This window comes from Lynx rufus, unplaced genomic scaffold, assembly GCF_022079265.1.
Source record: "Lynx rufus isolate CCGP_SWC_20201006 ecotype Redwood Valley unplaced genomic scaffold, mLynRuf1.p SCAF_44, whole genome shotgun sequence".
NCBI lineage: Eukaryota > Metazoa > Chordata > Mammalia > Carnivora > Felidae > Lynx > Lynx rufus.
The window spans coordinates 282,022-303,801 of record NW_025814861.1 but is presented as its reverse complement, the minus strand read 5'-3'; the positions used below and the strand labels follow the sequence as shown (position 1 = coordinate 303,801).

General features: G+C 49.7%; 1 protein-coding gene across 7 annotated transcripts in view; it reads right to left on the bottom strand.

Annotated features, from left to right (window-relative positions):
- Positions 1–21,780, bottom strand: part of TSC1 (TSC complex subunit 1) — a 46,070-nt gene that overhangs the window by 9,916 nt on the left and 14,374 nt on the right. For 6 of the 7 annotated variants that reach the window (XM_047098111.1, XM_047098114.1, XM_047098115.1 and 3 more), the window contains 12 exons: positions 18,906–19,091; positions 16,726–16,829; positions 15,587–15,739; positions 13,039–13,183; positions 11,362–11,516; positions 10,919–10,992; positions 4,347–4,522; positions 3,529–3,644; positions 3,101–3,212; positions 2,504–2,622; positions 830–899; positions 77–181 (listed from right to left, as the gene is read on the bottom strand). In XM_047098111.1, the coding sequence (XP_046954067.1) occupies positions 77–181; positions 830–899; positions 2,504–2,622; positions 3,101–3,212; positions 3,529–3,644; positions 4,347–4,522; positions 10,919–10,992; positions 11,362–11,516; positions 13,039–13,183; positions 15,587–15,739; positions 16,726–16,829; positions 18,906–19,011 (1,435 nt within the window). In that variant the 5' untranslated portion in view covers positions 19,012–19,091. Of the gene's footprint in view, positions 1–76; positions 182–829; positions 900–2,503; positions 2,623–3,100; positions 3,213–3,528; positions 3,645–4,346; positions 4,523–10,918; positions 10,993–11,361; positions 11,517–13,038; positions 13,184–15,064; positions 15,131–15,586; positions 15,740–16,725; positions 16,830–18,905; positions 19,092–21,780 lie in introns of those variants that run through there. The other variant, XM_047098116.1, reaches the window with a different exon arrangement.

The window sequence follows — 21,780 nt, the reverse complement described above, 5'->3', positions numbered from 1 at the left end:
ATCCCGGTTTTAGGGCACAATGAGCGCTTTGTCATCGAGTGGCGATCCCGTCCAAGCCCAGAATCCCACACCTCACCTTCTTCTTTATCTTTTTCAACACTATCTTCTTCCGAGGCCAGGTCCCCTAAAAACCCTGGAAGGTCACTGAGAGTGACAGAACCTTTGCTGCCAGATAGCTCTTCTAAAGAGAAACAAAAACAAGGCGAGTCAAAAAAACACACCGGTAACCCCCACAACCGTAAAGCGGTTCCACTGCAGAAGATGGCCATCACGACTCGTCCTGCCGAGTGCATGGAGGAGCGCTCGGAGCGGCTCTCCCTGGAGCTACTCCAGAAAGCTATAATCAAGGGTCTAATTAAAGGTATGGAAAATTAATGCCACAGAAAATAAAATCTTTTTTTTTTTGATAGTTTTATTTATTTTGAGAGCAAGCAGGGGAGGGGCAGACAGAGAGGGAAAGAATCCCAAGCAAGCCCTGCACTGTCAGTGCAGAGCCCGACGAGGGGCTCAAACTCACGAACCGTGAGATCACGACCCGAGTCGAAACCAAGAGTCGGATGCTTCACTGAGCGGCCCCCGGGCGCCCCCAAAATCCTCTATTCTAAGGTCTCAGGGAACAGATAAAACCGTCTGACCAGTGCAAAACACAGGCACTCCACCGCAATAGCTTAAAAGCGCTTTTTTGGATGTTATTATTAGATTGGTTTTCAGAACTGATTACGTTTCATTATCTCTGGGCTTCACCGTTTGTGGTGTTCCAGAATTTTCTTGTTTCCACATCTAACCCAAGAGGAGACAAGCAACGCCTAGCGTTACCCAGAGACCTTACCTAGTCCTCTGTCATTCGGAAGATGGTGTTGTCTGTGTAGACAGGGCCTTGCTGAATCTGTTCTCTCTTCCTGAAAAGACAGGCATCATTTACGTGACAAGGCACGAAACTGCGTACGTGTTCTCTTATGTAAGAGAAATACCCTAAAACGCTAAAACGCTAACACGTTATGAAGGAGTTTCAAGTTTAGCTCAGTGGTTCTCAAAGTGTTTGGTACCAGGATGCCTTTAGAGTCTTAAGAACTGAGAGTTCCGTGAGCTTTTCCTTTATGGGGTTCTATCTATTGATAGTCAACCGTATTAGAAATCAAAACAAGAAGTTTTTAAATACTTAATAATAATTCACTTAAAAAGAACAAGCCCACTACGTGTAAACACGAACGACATAACCTTCTATGAAACGCGACTATAGCTCCCAACACAGAACTGTAAGAACTCGAGTGAGAAGACTGAAGTGTCCTCCCTGTCGCCAGCTGTCCTGGCTGAACGGCAGATTCCCGCCCTGCCTCTCCCTGTAGCCCTGCCACGCGCTACCCTGGCGACGCCGCTAGGCCCCGTCTTAAGCAGCCACACAAAGACTTAATCTTTCCTATCACACCGAGACCTGACGGAGTCATTTCGCGAACTTAGGTACAGCGTGGACTCTGAAGCCGTGGCACCTGCCCTTCGTCCCGTGTTCGAATCCACTGGCCTGCTCCGTACCCCGAACGCACCTTTACGTCCGCCGCCTCTGGTAATGCCACACGCGGAAACATTCGAAAGGCGCTGGCTCGCCACGTGGCGCGGAGCTCCCCAACGTGCAAATATTCACCCCGCGACATCGAAAACTCAATTATTCCCCAAGATCCCCAGGACTTTGCGGTCTCATCACAAGTCTCGGGGACACCGTCCAGATCATGGTAGCAGAGAGCAGCTGTTTCGTATCCTGACCTCACCTGAGACGTGAATTTTATCACTGGCAACAAAGACTGTGCGTCGTCTATTTTGAAGTGCCAGGCTCAGCTGGTCACGTAAGCAATGGCCTGTCTCCTACTCAGGTCTACGTAACCGCAGTCTGTCTGCCTGTCAACCGTTCCTTCAAATAAAACCGGCGCTCCATGAAAAACGCAGCTGGTCCGGCACCAACTCAAGTAACGGCACCAGTGCCCATGAAGTAGCTTGTGTTTTATCAGAGAATCGTAAACGTACGTGGTCTCAAGGGTCGCGATGTCACAAAATTAATCACTTTTATTGCTTTCTATAGAGACTCTTAAGGTACTGGTGTTTTGGTTTTTTTATCTTCCCCCCCTTAAACTGAAGAAACACGTTAAGGAAGAAGGAGGCAATGCCCCCCGAAGGTTTGGTGCCCGCCCTGATGTGTGCCGGGGGCCGGCTGTTCCCGCCCACCATACTGCACGCGAGAGCAAACGCCGACCGGGTCAGGAGGGCAGAGCAGGTTAGTATTACTGTGAAGGCAGTCGACCTACTGGGTCCCCGAAAAGGGTTCTGGGGTCCCGGGGTCAGCAGATCACAGCGCGAGAGCTGCCCTTTAGCCAGTATTTCCAGTTGTTCTGATCCAAACCCATCACGTTTCAGGTCCAGACTCCACCTGACGTAACAAGCTTCCTTCCCAGGGCGAGGCTGCCCGTGGGTCACCGTGCGCAGGCAGAGGGACCGCAGGCAAGCGCGAGCGTACCTTCCTGGGGGGCGTGGCAGTGGCCTGCAGGACGGATGGGTGAACGTAGTCGTCCGGGTGGCAGAGTGGGGCTGGAGGAGGAGAAGTTGCTGGGGTTCCCAGAGGAGTCCCTTTTCCACCTGTTCACAGACGACACACACACCATCACTAAGCCTATTAGAAAACTCTGAATTTTTTCCAACTGGACTGTAAAGAAAGCCGCCAGACTTAACTTTCTAGGGATCTAGAGTTGTGGTTTTGGTCCACCTTCTATGTTCTTAAAGCCCCAAGGTTCGCATCAAGCGTCAAAAACAGGTTTACTGGGGCGCCTGGGTGGCTCAATCGGTTAAGTGTCTGACTTCGGCTCGGGTCATGGTCTCACGGTTCTCGAGTTTGAGCCCCACACCAGGTGAGCCCTCGTTTTTTCTCTCTGCACCCCAACTCTCCTCCCTCCCCGCCTCTCACTCACTTGCGCCCTCTCTCTCTCTCAAACAACAAAACAAAAACAGGTTTACAACTGTCAGCAGCCCAAACTCACTATCGGACCTAAGAGACAGTTCCTTGCCCTACCCAGCAGGCCCAGGCCAAGCAACCGAGTCCAGCCTCAGACACACGTACCAGTTGGACCAAAGACTTTACTGTAAGGGTGTGACAGGTCAGGTGGGACGTTTCCAGGAGAAGTTGGAGGAGTGGTCATACCACAAACCATAGATGGGCTCCAGAGAGTAGCCTGGGAAGTTAATAAGGCACGTCAGCAATGAGAAATGAGCACCAAGCCATCCCCAAGCCTTATTCCATCCAAGACGAAACGGAAACAGGCATCTTGTTAAGGCTCTACTGTGAGACAAGATGCATTCTGTAAATCTAGACTCCAAGAGAAACCCAAGTGGCAACAGTAACTAACTGCCCTAATACCTCGCATCCTTGAAAACAAGTCCTAAAATGAGCAGTGTCAGATTTTCCCAACCATATGCTAAATCCCGACCCAAATGGGCAACTTCCCCGGCAAGGAGAGAAGCGAGCAGGCACGCTCTTTAACACCATACTTGTGGCGGCTCAGTCAACAGCCGTGTTGATGGGGGACTCAGAGTCTGAGGTGGCTGCCCGGGCGTATTTAACAATGTCAGCCGAGAGCTGGAATAAGGGGTCGAGGTAGCACTCCCTACAATGAAAGGGCAAGAGCACAGCAGGTTAGTGTGTGACTTTAGATTATTCTGGAAAAGAAAAAAATTACGGCACTTTCAACCATCAGATGATATTCACATTTAAAAAAAAACTAAGGGGACTCCCAAGGCACCAGGGACGAAGTAACATCTGCACGGCTCTTTAAATGCTCTTTGGAAATAAGGTTCAGTAAGGGCTGATGTCCAAGGAAGCTTCAGCGGGGAGAAAGCACAGCCTTGAGAAAGCACAGCCGGGATGATACCCGTAATGGGTACTGCCTATGGATAAGCCCACCTTTTCCAGAAACCAATTCTACGTCGTCCAGACTCACTGGAACTGGGTCAGTGCTACAGCCCCAGGGCCTCACTACAACTGCCTGTAATGAATGTAGAAAGACTCCCTGCCTGGAAGCCGAGTATTTTTCCTTTTCGGAAACGTGTTAAAAACCCACTCCCAAGTCTGCTGGCAAACTGTCGGGTGGGAGATACAGGAGATCGAGGATGTGGGACTCTAAATTAAATGGGACAGAGGAATTAATCAGGAGAAACTGGAGGCGAATTCTAATTTTAAATATTTGGGAAACCGTTCCTAGGAGCTGAAGTGAAGCCTTACTCCGGGAAGAGACAATGAAGTTGACAAAAATCAACGGTGTTCTCCAGAGACAAAGCTGTAGAGCAGTAAGAACCGAAGTCACTCTCACCACAGCTATTCTGCGTGTCGACGTAAGGGCTGGCGGCCACATCGGCCGCACGATGAGGAAAGTGTGCTGACACCTGGGGGGACACAGAGTCGCCGTCTTCATACGAGGCTTCTGTGGGGTCCAGAGAGATTTTGGCACACTCTATCACAACATCGTGCGTTTCTAATCTCTTCCACCTGGAGAAGGCAACACAAGTTAAGAAATGCAAGGTGCAATCCATTTTCTCAAACAACAAAAGGCTTAAGAATGCTAACTCGGGGCCAGGCACAGAGCTAGGACCGGCCAAGGACGAGGCTGAAGTATGCCAGCCCAAAGAGTAAACGGTACTGGCACGCTAAGAATCAGACCTAAGGCCTCCCTATTTAAAATGGTGACATCAGATCATCAGAAACGAATCTGAAACCAAAACGTCATCAACAAAAGACTAGAAAGAGCCTCAAAAGAGAACAAACTACACAGAGCGGTCGCTAGGGGGAAATCTCCCTCCGAACAGAGGGCATCGAAGAACAGGGAGACTTGGAAACTGCCAGGGAGCAGAGGCCGATTCGAGGTCACTGATCGAAGGCTGGGGAGTTCTAATCCATCGCTAGACCGGAAAGACTCCACAGAAAGATTCAAACCCAGAGAACGCCCACGAGAACGTGTTTAAGATCGTCCAAAGATTCCTGTCATGTGATCCACAGCTACACCTCTAGGCTTTAGCTTACAGAAATCGACACATATCAGGATGGACGATACCCAGCACAGCTTATGGGGCAGAAAGAAAAGAAGAAATAACCCAAAGTCAAACCACAGAGACATATTCTAGAGAAGAAAAATGATCATACCATCATGAAAAAGCATGCTTTCCGCAGGTCAATGGCTGCCAAGAGTCAGGAAGGACACCGACCACAAAGGACACGAAGGAACCTTGCGGGCGACGGAACATTCGTTATCGTGACCGGACTTTTGTCAGAACTTAACAAAATTGACGAATCTTAGTGTATGTAAACTACACCTTCCTAAAGCTGATTGGAAAAATCACGTTTCCAAAGATTCAGTGACATAAGATGGTCAGGGTATGAGCTTAAATGAAGAAGAGATTCAAAACTACTCAGAGATATGCCCACCAAGTGATGGATATGACCACACTAAGTATTCCAACTAAAAGAACTGAAGTCAAGAGTGATAGTCTTTCCCCTTTCCACCTGTTCAACATTTGCCAAATGTTCTACAAAGCCCTAACGATGAATGCAGCATCCACCTGCTCCAGTACAAACTTCCTTTTAGACCACGTAATTTCGCTATACGGGTTCCTAAGTAAGTAGTAATCCGGCAAGACTCTCATTTTCACGTTCCCAACTTTACAGAAAAGCAGCCCAGCGCTAAGGGCACTCCGTGGGTTTACCCCAACAAAACATCCACTCCTCCTCCACAACTGTTCTAGAATGTTCTTCAATCTGAGATGCTGAAAATGGGATCTCAAATACAGAACAAGAGTCCAGGCCGTAGGCAGCATCCCTAAGAGGAGAGCCGTTCGAGGTCACTGCCACACATCTGGTCTACGCGGGTGCTCGCTGTCCGTGGTGTCTGTGTGTATGGGCAGCAGCCTCCGCCTGGTGTGTTCTCAGCGTGACCGGCAAAGGGACGGAGTGAGAGCAAGGGTCAGGCTGCTTACGTAGGAACGTCGATTTGAGAGAAGAAAGTGAGAATCGTAACACAGTAGGAATGCGTTCAGATGTCTGACGTCGCCACGAATACGTGCACTCACAGTATTTTCTTCGATTCTTAAAGGGACTCTCCATACTTTAATCTCTCTGAAACCGGGAAGTAAAATCTCATCGGTTGGGTGTCAGTTTTTGTGGCATCTTTTTTTCTTTTGCAGGCGAACACGAAACAGAAGTGCTCCACGGCATCTTACCTTCAGTCAGATACGGTAGTTGCAAAAGCCTTCGTAGGATTAAAAGGCCCCGCCCATGCCACGCCCCCCAAGCGTTTTTGGCAGCTGTTTCCAATTCTGTCGGCCAAACTGGTACCCTGCCTGCGTGTTTCTAAATATGCTCTGAGCTCTCAATTGCCTGATGTACAGATCACATATCATCTATTAACTTCCTATGACAGTAGGTGATGAGGTAGGCCACTTCCCTACACCCTTTCCCCTCCTCCCCGATGCTCTCAATAGATGTGTATCATGTGTTGGTTTATTCTCAAAATCGGTTTTCGACAATCATTATGAGTATGTAAGTACTACGCGTTAGCCGAAGAGCGTAACACGAGATTTCCCTTTCTGTTCGATTTAGTTTGTCCCGGAGGTTGGATTTTTCTGTTTCTTTTCCTCAGTCTTCTGTGTATCTATTATAATTCTTCCTAAATTTACTCTAACAGCTCTGAAACAATGCCTAATGTAATTTTTACATAACGATATGCAAATAATCTGCCAGAATTATTACCCTCTCTCTAAATAGCTCCCTTCTGGAGCCCTCTCTCTCCCACGTCAGTTGAGACCGGTTGTTCTTAGCACTGCAATGCAGTGTTATCCCAAGACTTCCCTCGACCACGACCCTAAGTCAGGCCCCCTCGTTTCCTGGACCCTGTGTCTCCCCCGATTCTCCTCTCCTTTTGATGGGACACGTGCTCCAGTAGTTAGCTGAGGAGGGGAAGGTGGGAGGTAAACCGGAGTCCTTGCATAGCTAAAAGTATCACGCTTGACAGGCAGCTTGGCTGGTCTAGAATTCTAAGTGGAAAACCGTTTCGTCTCAATTAGTCTCAGAAGCTAACACCATTCCGACTTTATCCTTATGATGCATTTTGGTGTTTCCTCTCTCTAAAAGTTTTGTCCCTGGTGTCCCGAATTCACCACACTGAGACTGGGAGCATTCTTTCTCACTGGTTGTGGCCGGGTGCCGGGTGAGCCCCTTCAATCTGGAAATGCGTGTCCGTCTGGAGATTTTCTTCTACTATGTCTTTTACAACTTCTTACCCCACAAAAGTTTTCTCCTCTCTTTTTAAAACTCTTTTTTATGAGATGTCAGACTTACCGGACTGGTTATTTTAAGTATCTTTCTGCTCAGAATACTCCTCCTCTCTATTCTTTGATTCCGTTTTCTGAGACACTCTCAACTCTATCTTCCAGGACTTTTGTCAAGGTATCTACTGTAGTAGCTCTCATTTTTCATTTTCAAGCGCTCTTTCTCAGTCTCTGAATGTTCCCCTCCGTGGCACTCTGACCTCTCCATGTGCTCAAATGCCCCATCTCAGTGGCTACGACATCTCTGTATTATCACGGTTCCTTTCTAGTCCCTTTTTCTCTTTAGGTTGGTCTCTTGTCTTCTGGGTTAGAGCTTTCTCCAAAAGCCAGATGACCCCTGCCTATGCGAAGGGAGCAAGGCTCTCTAAACTGGCCTGGGAGACTTCCAAGTTCATATCCTAGACTGAACATACTCCTCCGACTGTACAACCTCCCAAACCCACCAAGCCTACAGTAGGGATTCATTTCTTCTTTTTTTTTTTTTTTTTTTTTTTTTTATTATTCATTTTTGGGACAGAGAGAGACAGAGCATGAACGGGGGAGGGGCAGAGAGAGAGGGAGACACAGAATCGGAAACAGGCTCCAGGCTCTGAGCCATCAGCCCAGAGCCTGACGCGGGGCTCGAACTCACGGACCGCGAGATCGTGACCTGGCTGAAGTCGGATGCTTAACCGACTGCGCCACCCAGGCGCCCCGGGATTCATTTCTTCTTAATATAAACCTACGAGAAGGAGAAGAATGGGAGAAGAGAGAGCAGCACGACAGGTTCCTGAAACTGGAAGGCAGACGGCCCAGAGGTAACCGACACCGCAAATCCATGAAAGCAGAGCCCTAAGCTCCCGCTGTCTCAAAGCTAAAACTCAACCTGACTCATACTGCAGAATCCTTCAAAAGGTAAAGAATTTTTACACATCAAGTCCTTCTGGAACTGGAGAGGAGCACAGGTAGACAGGCCAGTTAGCATCAGGACGATAGGGTGAAAACTATTTGAGGGGCAGTTAGAGTCCCGAGGTCCCCTCGCCGACTCAACGCTCCTGGGCAGCAGAAATCTGGGCTATTCTCTGGAAAGGATAAGACACGGTTTCGGGACTGAGCTACTCCGGAAAGAGTTGAGGGTGTGAGTACCACTCAAACAAGGGAACTAAGTGAGCGTGTCCACTCTGGATGTCGAGACCACCAGCCCCTCCCACGACCAGCCTCTTCTCCCCAGTGGCAGCCAGCCCCTCCCCAGGCTAGAGAGCAGAAGACCCTCCTCCACAAAAACTCCGCCAGCAAACTCGATACTGACGTCAGTATTTCCAAGCGATGCTCAGGTTGACACATGCGGGAGCTCAGAGGCAGTGAGCCCCACCCTGTGAACAGATCTTTCTGGCTCCTTACCCAGACGCAGGCAGACTGTCAGATCTTTGCAGAAAGCCTCGAAGACTTCAAAAGAACAGGAGTCAATGGATTACACAGGGAACAAACAACATTCAGCTTTCTCCAAGACGTGAAAGGCTGTAGCCCTGAAACCCAAAACAGCTACCGTAAAGAGGAGCATTCGGAGAACCGTAAAAAGCTCTCAGACGTTCAAAACACGGCGCTAGGAATGGGAATGTAGCCGCGACAGGACTGAATGCTAAAAACGAGGAAACCTTTGGAAGGAGCCAAAGAGCAAGACACGAGAAAACGGGGGAGCAAAGAAAAGCAAAGAACCACTCTCTGAGGCCCCGATCCACATACCAACAGTGCCAGCCAGACACGAGGGAAGGAGATCGAGCACGAAATAACGAACGAGAGTTTCCTAGAGCCTAAAGATAAGAGTTTCCAGATTGAATAATGAGAACAGACTCTGACCAGGAAGTGCCAGAACGTGAGAGCAAGGAGAACTCTCTAGGCTCCCGCAGAGAAGAACACAGCAACACAGCCGGCGAGGAGTGAGAGCAGCTTTGGATTTCGACGGCAACACTGGCGGCAAGGTGGCGATGGAATGACGCCCTCCGAGTGCGGGATGACGAGGACTAGAGGTGTGCATCCCACCGGGCAGCCGCTTCCTTTCTCTCAAGGCTACGAGAGGGTGAGCTCCATGAAAACAAGAGCAAACCGGGGAAAAAAGCCACGAGACGCAGGGGAGGGCAGGGAGGGGCAGAACGAAGCCATGCACGAGGCGCGAGAGACGGCCACGTCCCCGCTGCCACCGCTCTATCTGCTTAACGGAGGGACACAGCGTGCAGGCGAGCCCGGCCCGGATGCGCTGTGCTCAGTCGGTCCTGATTCAGCACTGACCGAGGCCCCCCAGGAGGACACTGCTCTGACCCGCTCCTGGAGGCGGGCCACCGTGAGCCGAGCCACAGCTGCCAGGCTCCGGCAGCACATCCAGGAGCCGGCCTCGCCACGGGCCTTGCCAGATGCGCGGACTCCGGTGAGCCCGGGTTCTCGGGACTCGTTCGGGAATGACCTTGCCCACCGGCTTCCCCTCCAGAGGCTCCGCTAAACTCTCAATGAGGGAAGCCGGGTGGACGCTCAGACACTGGGCTCTTCCTCGCGTCTCCTGCACACCTTCATCTAATGGTGACAAGACTGCCCTTTCCTTAGCCTGGCCTGGCCTCCTCATCAGCTTTCCAAAGCCCAACAATACATGTGGTCAAACTCTAAAGAAAAGAAAGAACAATCCACATAAAAGCAAGAACAGTGGGCTCCCTCGAGTGGGACAGGGAACAGGGAGAAAGACGGCTAGGAATGTTCATCTGTGACGCCGGGCGGTGGCTGCACGCACAGGTATTCACGTGATACGTTAAACTTTACACACACACTCCGTCTCCCTCTCCACAGCCAGCATCTCTCACACACAGTAAGTGGCTGTACGGTGACTGAGGCTCCGAGTGGCAGAGAGAGGGCCTGCGGGGTGAGGTTCGCCGTGAGAGGACCGGGCAGTGGGAGATCCCCAGATGTCGGCATCTGTGGACCAGTTTCCCCAAAAGGGGTTCAAGCCTCGGCCGAGGGAGCTGTGAGCCAGAGAAAAGTTGGGGGAGGAGCTGAGCTTCTCACAGATCCACGCAGAGAACGTCACTCCCTTCCCTTCTCAGTCTGGACTCAGCCCTGCCTTTCCCCACGCCAGGTACCCTCAAAGAGGAAGCCTCCAGGTGCGATTTCTCCAGGGAGCACACCCAGAAACTTCTCAGGGTCCCACGGAGGATGGCAGTGGCCTGCTTCCACGCAGGCGGAGTCTAACAACTCAACATCCACACTTGCCACAATCCGCTTGTTTTCAACCACACACCGCATGGCCTGCCTCACACGGTCACGGGCACCACCGAGCTGGGAGCCTTCCCGGGGTTCTGTAGGACAGCTGTCCGCACCGCACCTGCCTCCACTCTGCGGAAAGAGTTATTCTCTGCCGGCGAGGAATGTGTTTTAGACTCATACAAAGTTTTAGCTGTACCAGTCCTTCAAAACACTGTGATTCCCTAAGTAGAAGGGCCTCTATTTCCAAATAATACCTCCATCTAGGACATCGCCTAGATCACATGATTAACCTGTCAGGGAGATGCTGCAAAATTCGGAGTCGCCGGCTTCATTTCTATACCTTCGAGGGTCCAGTTCGTGGTCCTTGGATCCAGTCACTAATTCCGGGTGAATTCGCACATGCTCCATCATCGGCTAGAAGAGTTTGGGGTGACAAATTACAAAAAGCTCAATCTCTGCGCTATCTCCACACAACGGAATATTACTTGACAATAGAAAGGAACGAGGCCCCGACGCCCGCCACAGCCTGGGTGGACCCGACACGTCACACCACTCCCAGAACACCACGTACGGGGTGCTTCCGTTTCTGGGAAACGTTCGTTCGTTGGGACAGGCCGGTCTACAAAGGCAGAACGCACGTCAGCGGTTGCCTGGGGCTGGGGCTGGGGCTGGGCGGGGGAAGCTGAGCTTCTGCTCAAAATCTGTCTACCTCTGAACACGGAAGCCCCAGCCGCGGGCCGCGTGCACGGGACGCGGAGTATCAAATGGGCGGTCTTCACTTACCCTGACCACCTCTTCAAAAGTGTCCAAGTTCTCCTTCATACTGTAGTGAGAGCGTAGAAAGGAGACAAAGTTGCAAGGGTACATTCCATAGAGGCGATGAAAAAGAGCGTAGACGCTAGCGTGGAGATGGACAAGATAGATTTCCGTCACGTGGCCTAAAACGGGAGACCGCAGACAGGAGACTCAGCCGGACGCGAGGCGACGTGTGCAAAGTGCAAAGCAGGCGTGAGCACGTGGCTTCCAGCCCGACCTGTGGTCACTTACTGCCACCTCGCTCCAAAGATAGCAAGCGAGCGTGTTGGGCTGAGATGCAAATCCGAGCACCTCCTACACCCCCGTCTAAAATCCATCGGTGGCTCCCTCTGGCCTTTGGATACACTCCAATCTACCGAGCGTGACCCATAAGGCTCCTACCGATCCAACCCCTCCGGTCCTCTCCAGTCTCCACCCGACATTCTCACAACACCGACCTTTCTCATGATAATCACTCTCCCTAAAATTTGCTGTGTTTTTTTTTAAAACCTCTTTTTAAACCTTAAGCGAACTCTAGGCCACACATGGGGCTCAGACTCACAACCCCGAGATCGAGAGGCTCACACTCTACCGACTGAGCCGGCCAGAAGCCCCCCCCCCGCCTAAAATTTGTAATGATACTTCTCCACTGCCCTGTTCAGCAGCGTTTCTTGAGAACGGCACTGTCTCGCTCAGCCCTGGGCCCTCGGCCCTCAGCGCCTGGTATGTGACAGGAGCTCAAATACTGGCCGAACGAATTGACAGATCCTTTTGCAACCGGTGTGTAGTCTTAGCTACGCAGATCTGTAACTACAGAGCGAAAAACCTATTATCCAGAAACCAGCCTAAGGAGCCGAGAGCGGGGGAAAGTCAGCACTTAGTTCATCGAGTCTCACGCACACCCCGCAGAAAACCCAAGGTCCACAGCGTCTGTAAAGCTCCTCCCTAACAGCGGACAGACCACCCCTTTCCTCCCAAGAAGAGCCTACTGAAGAAGCCAGCATCACGCGGGTCCTGTACTTGTTACTCAATTCCCTACAGGAAGCTACAGCCTCTGGTGTCACGTGGCTTAATGCTTCACGTTTGCAACAGGAGTAGCTGGTGCCGGGCTCGCCAAAAGATCCCAAGTATCACGGGCCCACAGCTTCGGAATCATTTGATAGAGTTGGACTACCTGCCAATATGGGAAAAAAATCCCACCACGCTCACAACGAGCGCCCCACTCGGGACACACCGCGTTTTCCCTCCTCCTCCTCCGCATACAGGAGACAGGTTCCCAGAACCAGAGGTTTGCGTTTTGTGACAAGAGACCAGCAGAGGAAGACAAAAAGGTTCCACAAGCTTAGTCCTGTATTGCCACGACATGGATTGAGGGTGTTTTGATGAGATTGAAGTTTACTGACAACTAGGAAGTTTTACATCCTACCAGTTTCTCTGACAACTGATCCTTCTAAGCCGGCAAAATAAGGAAGGTGTCCCACAGTCCTGATTCTTATTCGTGCGGACAGTGGACGCACCCAACGTATTTCCTCAACTGGTTACTGACGACCACCCGTGCCAGCTAGAAAATTCTACCTGTCCTTCCCTTACAGCTCATGACCTGTTAAATTGGTAAGAAAAGCATCTACCTGGTAGGGAACGACAGGCACGTAAGGACACCTTTACCTGGTTTCTTCAGGCACCATGACGAAAGACGGCCAAAAATATCAAAGAAATCATGAAGGTGCTGTTTCCCCGACTGTGGAATCATTGGTAGCATGGTTATCAACACTAAGACACCTGTTGTGAGGACAATGACATCGGTGTCCACCTGCAGAAGGAAAGGTCGAGCAGGAAGAAACACCTGTCAGGCCCAGCATTCGGATCAGCACTATCAACACACAAAGAAGCTGCTCTAAATTCTAAGGGGATCACAAACTAGAGCCCCCCCACCACAGACTCGTTTCCTTATCCTCCAGGTTTGGGGGGAACAATACTGAATCAGACTTGACTGTACTGAGTCTGATGCCCCTAGATAAACCCATCTGGGAGAGGAACTTCAACCTGACCTGAGGACGCCCAAGTCCTCCAGCCTGAGGATGCCGTACTTACAGCACTTGGACAGAAGCATGACAGGCTGCTTTTTAACAGAACAAAGGAATGCTACTGGTTTTGTTCATTTAACCAAATCCAAAAATATTTACTTTTTAAAATCAATTTCAAAAACGCTACATATTGTCGAGTAGTTCACTTTTTAAAAAAATTTTTTTAACGTTTATTTATTTTTGACAGAGGCAGAGAGAGAGCACGAGCGGGGAAGGAGCAGAGAGAGAGGGAGACACAGAATCCGAAGCAGCTCCAGGCTCCGAGCTGTCAGCACAGAGCCCGACGCGGGGCTCGAACCCACGAACCGTGAGATCGTGACCCGAGCCGAAGCCGGACGCTCAACCGACTGAGGCACCCAGGTGCCCCACGTATTTCACTATGGTTTAAAGGATTACAACAGAAATATAATTTAAGAAAAAATTAGCGTTATGCTACCAAGTCTACTTAATCGCTCAACTCCACAGCAGCACTCACAGACCAACAGATAAAAGAAGACACGGTGACCTCTGACCACGTCTTTAGTTAAACAGCAAGTCCTATAACTTCAGGCCAATTGAAGACACTCGACACAACACCCAACAGATTGAGTCGACTCAGAATAGCTACCGCTGCTCACCTGACCCCTCACTAAATCATGGATGTTTGCCAAGTAACTAGAATTCAGATTTAAGAAACGAGATATTGATCAAAAGACTGCCATGCAGGCTAAGGCATTCATTATTCCCGTTAAAAAAGGAAATCTACGAGTCTGGAAATAAAGTCTCAAATAGATTTAGTTGTCACATTAAGCACCAAGCCTTTCGTCACGGCGGGTATCTATCTAACACGAAGAACGAAAATACTGGTAGTTGAATCAAGACTATGTAACCAGTTCCAGTAAAAAGGACTAACCCTAATTTTGTCGAGGAAAATAGTCTAGCGGGGCCTGGCTAACAGTCCAGGAGTAATTTTAAAGTTCACCATTTGGAAAAGGTAAGTATTTTACAATCTGAACTAAGCTGTGTGCTTCAAAATGGAGTTATAGTCTCACCAAAGTCATTCACTTAAAAAAATTAAGTTTTTAAAATCGTTCCTATTTTTTTCTTAACGTTCAATGCCTGTTTTTACGATACCCTACCAATGTGACTCCTTGGGATCCACCTCTAGGGGTGATGAAAGTTACCCTTGTTGGCAGAGACGAGAATCGATCTGTCGTATCAGATGACCCAGAGGTACTGCCACCCAGAAACAAATACTGCTGGATATTTTCACGTCTCTGTGAGGTACAGGCAGTTAACATTCACCACATTTTCTTATTTTATAGATAGGAAACAAGTCCAGGAATTAGAACAGATTCAGCAAATAGCCTTGAGTATTTCAGCAAGCCACTGTCAAAACTAAACCTAGAGTTCTATTCAGGTTGTGACTCACTGTGTGGACAAATTGCACTAAATTTAGTGCAAAAAGGAGAATGCGATTCAGTAGGCCTTCTATCAACAAAACTGTAATTACAGCTACAACTAAAACACACTCCCAAATGGTTAAAAAGAGCGCTTGGCCATTTTTCTACTCGCTAAACGAGAGTTTAGAAATAAGGGCTCCCCCAAAGAGAATCCAGATGCTTAACTGAGGGAAGACCGGACGATGGAATCAAAGAGGGCTGGGATTGGGGCGCCTGGGTGGCTCAGTCGGTTGGGCGTCCGACTTCGGCTCAGGTCACGATCTCGCGGTCTGTGAGTTCCAGCCCCGCGTCGGGCTCTGTGCTGACAGCTCGGAGCCTGGAGCCTGCTTCGGATTCTGTGTCTCCCTCTCTCTCTGGCCCTCCCCCGTTCATGCTCTGTCTGTCTCAAAAATAAATAAACGTTAAAAAATAAAAATAAAAATAAAAAAAAAAAGAGGGCTGGGATAATGTCATCTCGAACCGACCTGAAGTGTTGCCACATTTGCTTGGACAGAAGATACGGGACCGTCACCGGGACGCTCGGAGGACTTACTGAGTACCAACTGTGGATTACCTTATGTTCCAGGAAAGCCAGCCACTAAAAGTTCCTAAACTCTCAAAGTCTAGCTCGCTTGCTTTACAGTTACCGAGACTCGCAGAAATGACATTCAGAAAGCCGTTCCGTCCCAACCCTTGCACGCATCGTACCTTGAGACATTTGAGCAAAGAAGGCAAGAGAGGTGCTTGAGACAGCTTGTGCTTCCAGGGCGGCTGCAGCCTGATGACGTGGCCCAGCAACGACAGGGCGGGCAACCGCGAGGCGGCTCTGCCCACACAGTCGTTCATTTTGTCCAGGAGGTGCTGAAGATGTAAAAGAAGAGGGGACGCGCGTCTCAGCCAGGCTGGGAGGCAGGGGGAGGAGATCCTCACGTGACCATATGGAGGTCACGCAAACCAAGGCAGCGATGGTTTACTCCAGCCCCTCAAGACCTCGATCAAACAAAAGATTTTTAAAAACCACACTGGCAAACGAAATACGGTTGTGTTTGGCCTGAGACAAGGCAGTCAGTTGGCAAGTCTAGGAAAAAGGGGAGCAGGCTCCTTCCTGGACCCTCTCGTCAAGTGCAAATCAGCCACTTCTTCCAGTACCCACTGGCCCCAAGCCTGCGGAGGGTCACTGAAGCTGGGAGGGATCCCGCGGTAGCCCCTTACTGCCGCTGGAGCCCCGTCCGCGTGGTTTGGCCCCAAATACAAATCAGGTGGTCGAGAAGTTAAAACTCAGCCCAGAAAAACAACAAAACAAAACAAGACACACTGGAAAGGGCACACGGGGGCAAGGCCTCCGAATCCTAGTGAAGCCACTAGCATTGAGGATCTCAGCACTTACCAAGGTCCGCCATCATCCGCCACCCACAAAAATAAAACACGGAGGAGCCCTTCAGGCACCTGGTGCTCGGCAAACAGGACTCGTCAATCAGCCCCGTAAGCCACCTGTACTACAGATTTCCCCACGGTGATTGAGTCTCAAACCCTACTGCCAGCATGACGGGATCATGGGTACCTCATGGGTCAAACTGTCAGTGGACAATTACAGCACGGGGACGACAGGCTTTCTTGAACAGCAACATCTTAGGAAACCTATGAAATATGCTTTCTTTTGTCAACATCTCGGGAAACGTAAATTCTGCAAATCATTTTCCTGTGTAGTTACAGTGCGGGAATGGGATCATCTGTGTTCTGGAGAAGTCGAGGCGGCAAGCTCTCAGAAGGCACAGCGGGTGTGCGCAGAAGCCGTCGTGCTGGCAGAGAAGGGATTCGGCGCTCCCCCACGACGCCCCAGCGGTTACCTTATCGTGCGGCTCTTGCAGGGTAGTCAGGATGTGCAATACCGGCTGAGAACTGGTTTCCAGGTAATAATCCACCAAGGTGTTTACGAGCATCGGACCACGGTCTGGACAAAGGAAAGGGCGGGTGGAAACAGTTATTTCCTTTAGCGTTCTAAACTTACCTCACGTGGCGCCTGGCACAAAATCCAGAAAACGTTTCCTCATGTGCTACCCAAAGTTACACAGGGCATTCTATTTTTGCCCCCTTGAGTTAATTTGGGTTTAACGGGATAATATCAAATTTACCTGCCTAAATATCCATAAAAGCACTGAAATGCTAGCTTCTCTTTTTATTGCTTTTGATAATTATAAATTCGTAGGGGCGCCTGGGTGGCGTAGCAGGTTAAACGTCAGACTCTTGGTTTCGGCTCAGGTCCTGATCTCACAGTTCATGAGACGGAGGCTTGTCGGGCTCTGTGCCGACAGCACGGAGCCTGCTCGGGGTTCTCTCTCCCTCTCTCTCTGCCCCTCTCCCACTCATTCTCTCTCCCTCTCTCTCTCAAAATAAATAAGTAACCCTTTAAAAAATAATAGTAAGATACAATAAAACTGTAATCAATCCACGTCCATTGTTAACAATTCAGGTTACACGCAAGTACGTAAAAGGAAAGTGCCCTCCACGACCAGCCTCCCAACCCACTCTTCCGAGAGTTTGGCACACACCCCCTCACAAACCTTCTCCTACTATGCTAATCACACCGTGCACATGCGTGCGTTCACGTCCATAGTCACACGGTCCGCGTATGTGTGTGTTTCTCCCACTTAACGACGTGTGGGCACCCTCCCATGATGGCACCTCTGACCTACTTCATTTTCCTCACTGACCTCCTGGCGCTCCACTGCCTGGCTCTGCGTGAGAAATTTAACCAGTCATCTACTGAAGGGTACTTGGGTTTTCCAATTTCTCCAAGGCTATAAGGAAATACGGACTCGTTTTGTTTTTTCAATGCTTATTTGTTTTTTGTTTTTTTTAATTTTTTTTTTTAACGTTTATTTATTTTTGGGACAGAGAGAGACAGAGCATGAACGGGGGAGGGGCAGAGAGAGAGGGAGACACAGAATCGGAAACAGGCTCCAGGCTCTGAGCCATCAGCCCAGAGCCTGACGCGGGGCTCGAACTCACGGATCGCAAGATCGTGACCTGGCTGAAGTCGGACGCTTAACCGACTGCGCCACCCAGGCGCCCCAATGCTTATTTGTTTTTGAGAGACAGAGGGACAGAGCCTGAGCAGGGGAGGGGCAGAGAGAGAGAGGGAGACACAGAATCTGAAGCAGGCTCCGGGCTCCGAGCTGTCAGCACAGAGTCGGATGCGGGGCTCGAACCCACGAGCTGTGAGATCGTGACCCGAGCCGAAGTCCAGCACTTAACCGACTGAGCCATCCAGGCGCCCCTGAAATTCAGACTCTTGTTAAGTGGGACACATGGTACATGCTTTTCAATTGGTGATGGGGACCCCAAAAAGGCTGAACACTAGTTTATTCTCCTGCCAACAGTGCCCATTTCTATAATCAGCATTTGATTTCTATCAACCTAGTAAGCAAAGAAAGGTACTATTTACATTCATATTTCTCTGATTAAAGACAGGGTATGTTGTGGTTTTTTTTTTGAAGTTTGTTTATTTATTTTGAGAGAGACGGAGACAGCGCAAGCAGGAGAGGAGCAGAGAGAGAGGGAAACAGAATCCCAAGCAGGCTTTGTGCTGCCAACGCAGAGCCCAACTCGGGGCCCAAACCCACAAAACCGTGAGATCATGACCTGGGCCAAAACCAAGAGTCGGACGCTTAAACACCAGAGCCACCCGGGCGTCCCAGGTTATGCACTTTTATGCTAGAAATCACATACGTGATTTCCAGACGAAATGTTCTATCTGGCCTCTGAAAACACTCGGGTGGGTGGAGTAAGGGAGGTGAGGTGAAACAAGACGCTGAAGCTCGTGGGGTCAGTATGTGATTCTTGACAGGTTTATGTGTGTATCTGAATATCACTGTAGTAGAAAGCTTAAAGCACACAGAGAGTGAATCCACCAATATGTGCTCTTTCTCAGTGGTTTAAAGACTCTCCTTAGAAGGTGAAACCCCGAGTCAGCAGAATGTAGTCGCCCCGAGGGCAGAGGGGCCGAAAGGGACACAAAGCCACTTACCAGAATTGAGGTTCTCTTTAAAGACGGCTGTTACGTCGTCACGCACGCTCAGCACGGGGGAGTCCAGCATGGAGACGAGCTCCCCGACGTTGGCTTGCTGGGCCATGGTCTTACGCGGGCGTGCTGTGCCGGGTCCGGAACGTGCACTACAGACTCTGCAGGCTCTTCATGGGCGCCACCACCAGACTGCGAGGAAGGAAGAATAACAGCGTGACAAAACGGCCCCACCTCCCCCCCCCCCCCCAAAAATGACCGCAAGACAGACCGGCACGCGTGTCCAATGCAGTGAAAGTTCGCCCAGAACACTGCTGATAAAAGCGGCTAGGGTGTGAGATTAATTCTCTCTGACCCATTCATGAACAGAGTCGCGTGGAACGCAACAACCAGAGAGAGACGGGAAACACTGGTACCTGTCAGAACCATCGCAGCAACTTAATACCACGACCGAAGCTAAGTTTTTTATTTTCATTCCTACTTCTGATTCTACCTTGGGTTTCGGCTAAGACGATGCCTATGTTTCAAATCATTGATGAAAAGAGTAGGTGAACAATTTTCGGAAAAAGCACTGAAAACATACCATTTCCCTCTCGACACTCCCTTCAATGTCTAGAAGTTAGTATAGCTTCTTAGGTCACAGGACCATAGGTTCAACACCTCATTTCAACCAGGGACCGCTCCTCAATTTTCCGTACAAACTCCTCGCCCTAGGGGTCTATCACACTCGAATGCCACCGGTCACAGGGAAAAGGCCCCGGGCGGGGGGCAAGCGGGGAGACCGTGCACCCTCCGAAGACTCAGTGCCTCCTGGTGCTGGAGATGCCGCCTCACCCTTCCGTACAAAAAAGCAGCTCATTCTCCAGGCGTCACTACCCACATTTACAATTGTTCTCTTCTCTCCGCTTGGGTCTCTAAAGGTGTATTTTTAAAAACAAAACCAGTTATCATTTAGGAGACAGGAAGTGCACACCTTTTACAAACATCACTGAATACAGTCCTTATATTGGTATCACGCAATTGGTTCCTCCGTCCCCATTTTACAGGGAGAGAAACAGCGATCAAGACATTTGCTTGGGGCTGCTAAGCTGGCAAGAAGCAAAACCAAAAGAGAACTGAAATTTAAAGCCAGATCTGCTTGACGGTAAAGCCCTAAGCCCTTAAATGTGACACGAAGCTAACTTATGGTTTTGACCCTCACAACAATTCTGCGAGGTCAGCAGATACCCTCTTTTACAAATGACAATATGGATACTCAAGAAGAACAGGTAACTTTGCCAAGGTCACATGGTAAAGCAGAACTCAGATGGCTCCACTCCCAGACCAACGACTGTCTCTGTCCTCTGCCACCACGTTGCCTCCTCCTGGGCCTGTCCTGGAGTGAGCTGGAGTGGCCGCTCCCCAGCGTCACCGTCGACGGAAACCACCCGGGATGCCTATTAGAGATGCAGTCTCCTGGGCCCGTTCCAGAACTGAATTTGGGGGTTAGGAACCTGCATTTTAATAAGCACGCTGGCAGGAAACACTACGCTAAAGAAAAATTCCACTGAAGAGTTAAGTCCCCCTCCTGTAAGGATGCCAAATTTAAAGTACCAGTGACCCCAGAAACTCGTGAGTACTTCCTATCACCTCTGCTCTCATTTTTTTTTTAATTTTTTTTTTTTTAACGTTTATTTATTTTTGAGACAGAGAGAGGCAGAGCATGAACGGGGGAGGGTCAGAGAGAGAGGGAGACACAGAATCGGAAGCAGGCTCCAGGCTCTGGGCCATCATCAGCCCAGAGCCCGACGCGGGGCTCGAACTCACGGACCGTGAGATTGTGACCTGAGCTGAAGTCGGACGCTTAACCGACTGAGCCACCCAGGCGCCCCACCTCTGCTCTCATTTAATTACAACCTGGCAGTAGTCACTGATTTGCCTCTTGGCAAATCAGAAGTTCATGAGCCCCAAAAATCACTGAAAATGTCTACATGCAGGGGCGCCTGGGTGGCTCAGTCGGTTAAACGTCTGACTCTGGATTTCGGCTCAAGTCATGATCAAATGGTTCGTGGGCTCAACCCCCGCATCGGGCTCTGCGTGGACAGCACGGAGCCTGTTCGCCATCCTGTCTCTCCTTCTCTCTCTGCCCTCCCCTGCTTGCACATGCGCACTCTCCCTCTCTCTCAAAGTAAATCAACAAACATTTTAAAAACGTCTACATGCATTTTCGATAGCTAATCCTGATGCAGGAAGTTGCTGGCTCACAGCTATAAATACAAATCGTATAGGTAAATCACAAAGAAGTCCATTTCAAAGGGCTTACAACTAGTCAGATTTTCTTGTGATAGAGTTCAAGGCTGAAAACAGAAACAAATTTCACCTTGTGAGTGAGATTAAATTAAATTTAAAAGTGAGGAAAATATCAACCTGTCAGGGTTTATTGTCCACTGAGAGAATTGAATGAGAGAACGTACGCACACACTTGGCACAAATAAACACTCCCTGAGTAGTGGCCACATATTTCAAAAAGAAAACTAGTAAAAATCTTGGGGCCATCATTTTCAAGGTGACTTTTTAACAGCACATTTATCTGGCTAGCCCTCACATTCACTCCTACTCCAGGTAAACCACAAATGATCCCTCAGATTTAAAAGCATTTTTGTCCCCAAGTTTGGTTCTGTTCCAATAACACTGCTACTTACCTAGTCTCAGTATAGTGAGGCTCTGAGTTTGTATTTTGTATATTCAGAAGACAGTAACGTCAGAGCTGGTCCCCCAAATCCAGGCAGCCCAGAACACAGAGTGCCAGGAGTTCAACTCCAAACAAAGATGGCGCTCATCCAGTCAACTTGGCCATACCCAGGGCTGGCCAGCCTGGGCTACCTCGCTTGCTTTTCAGTTT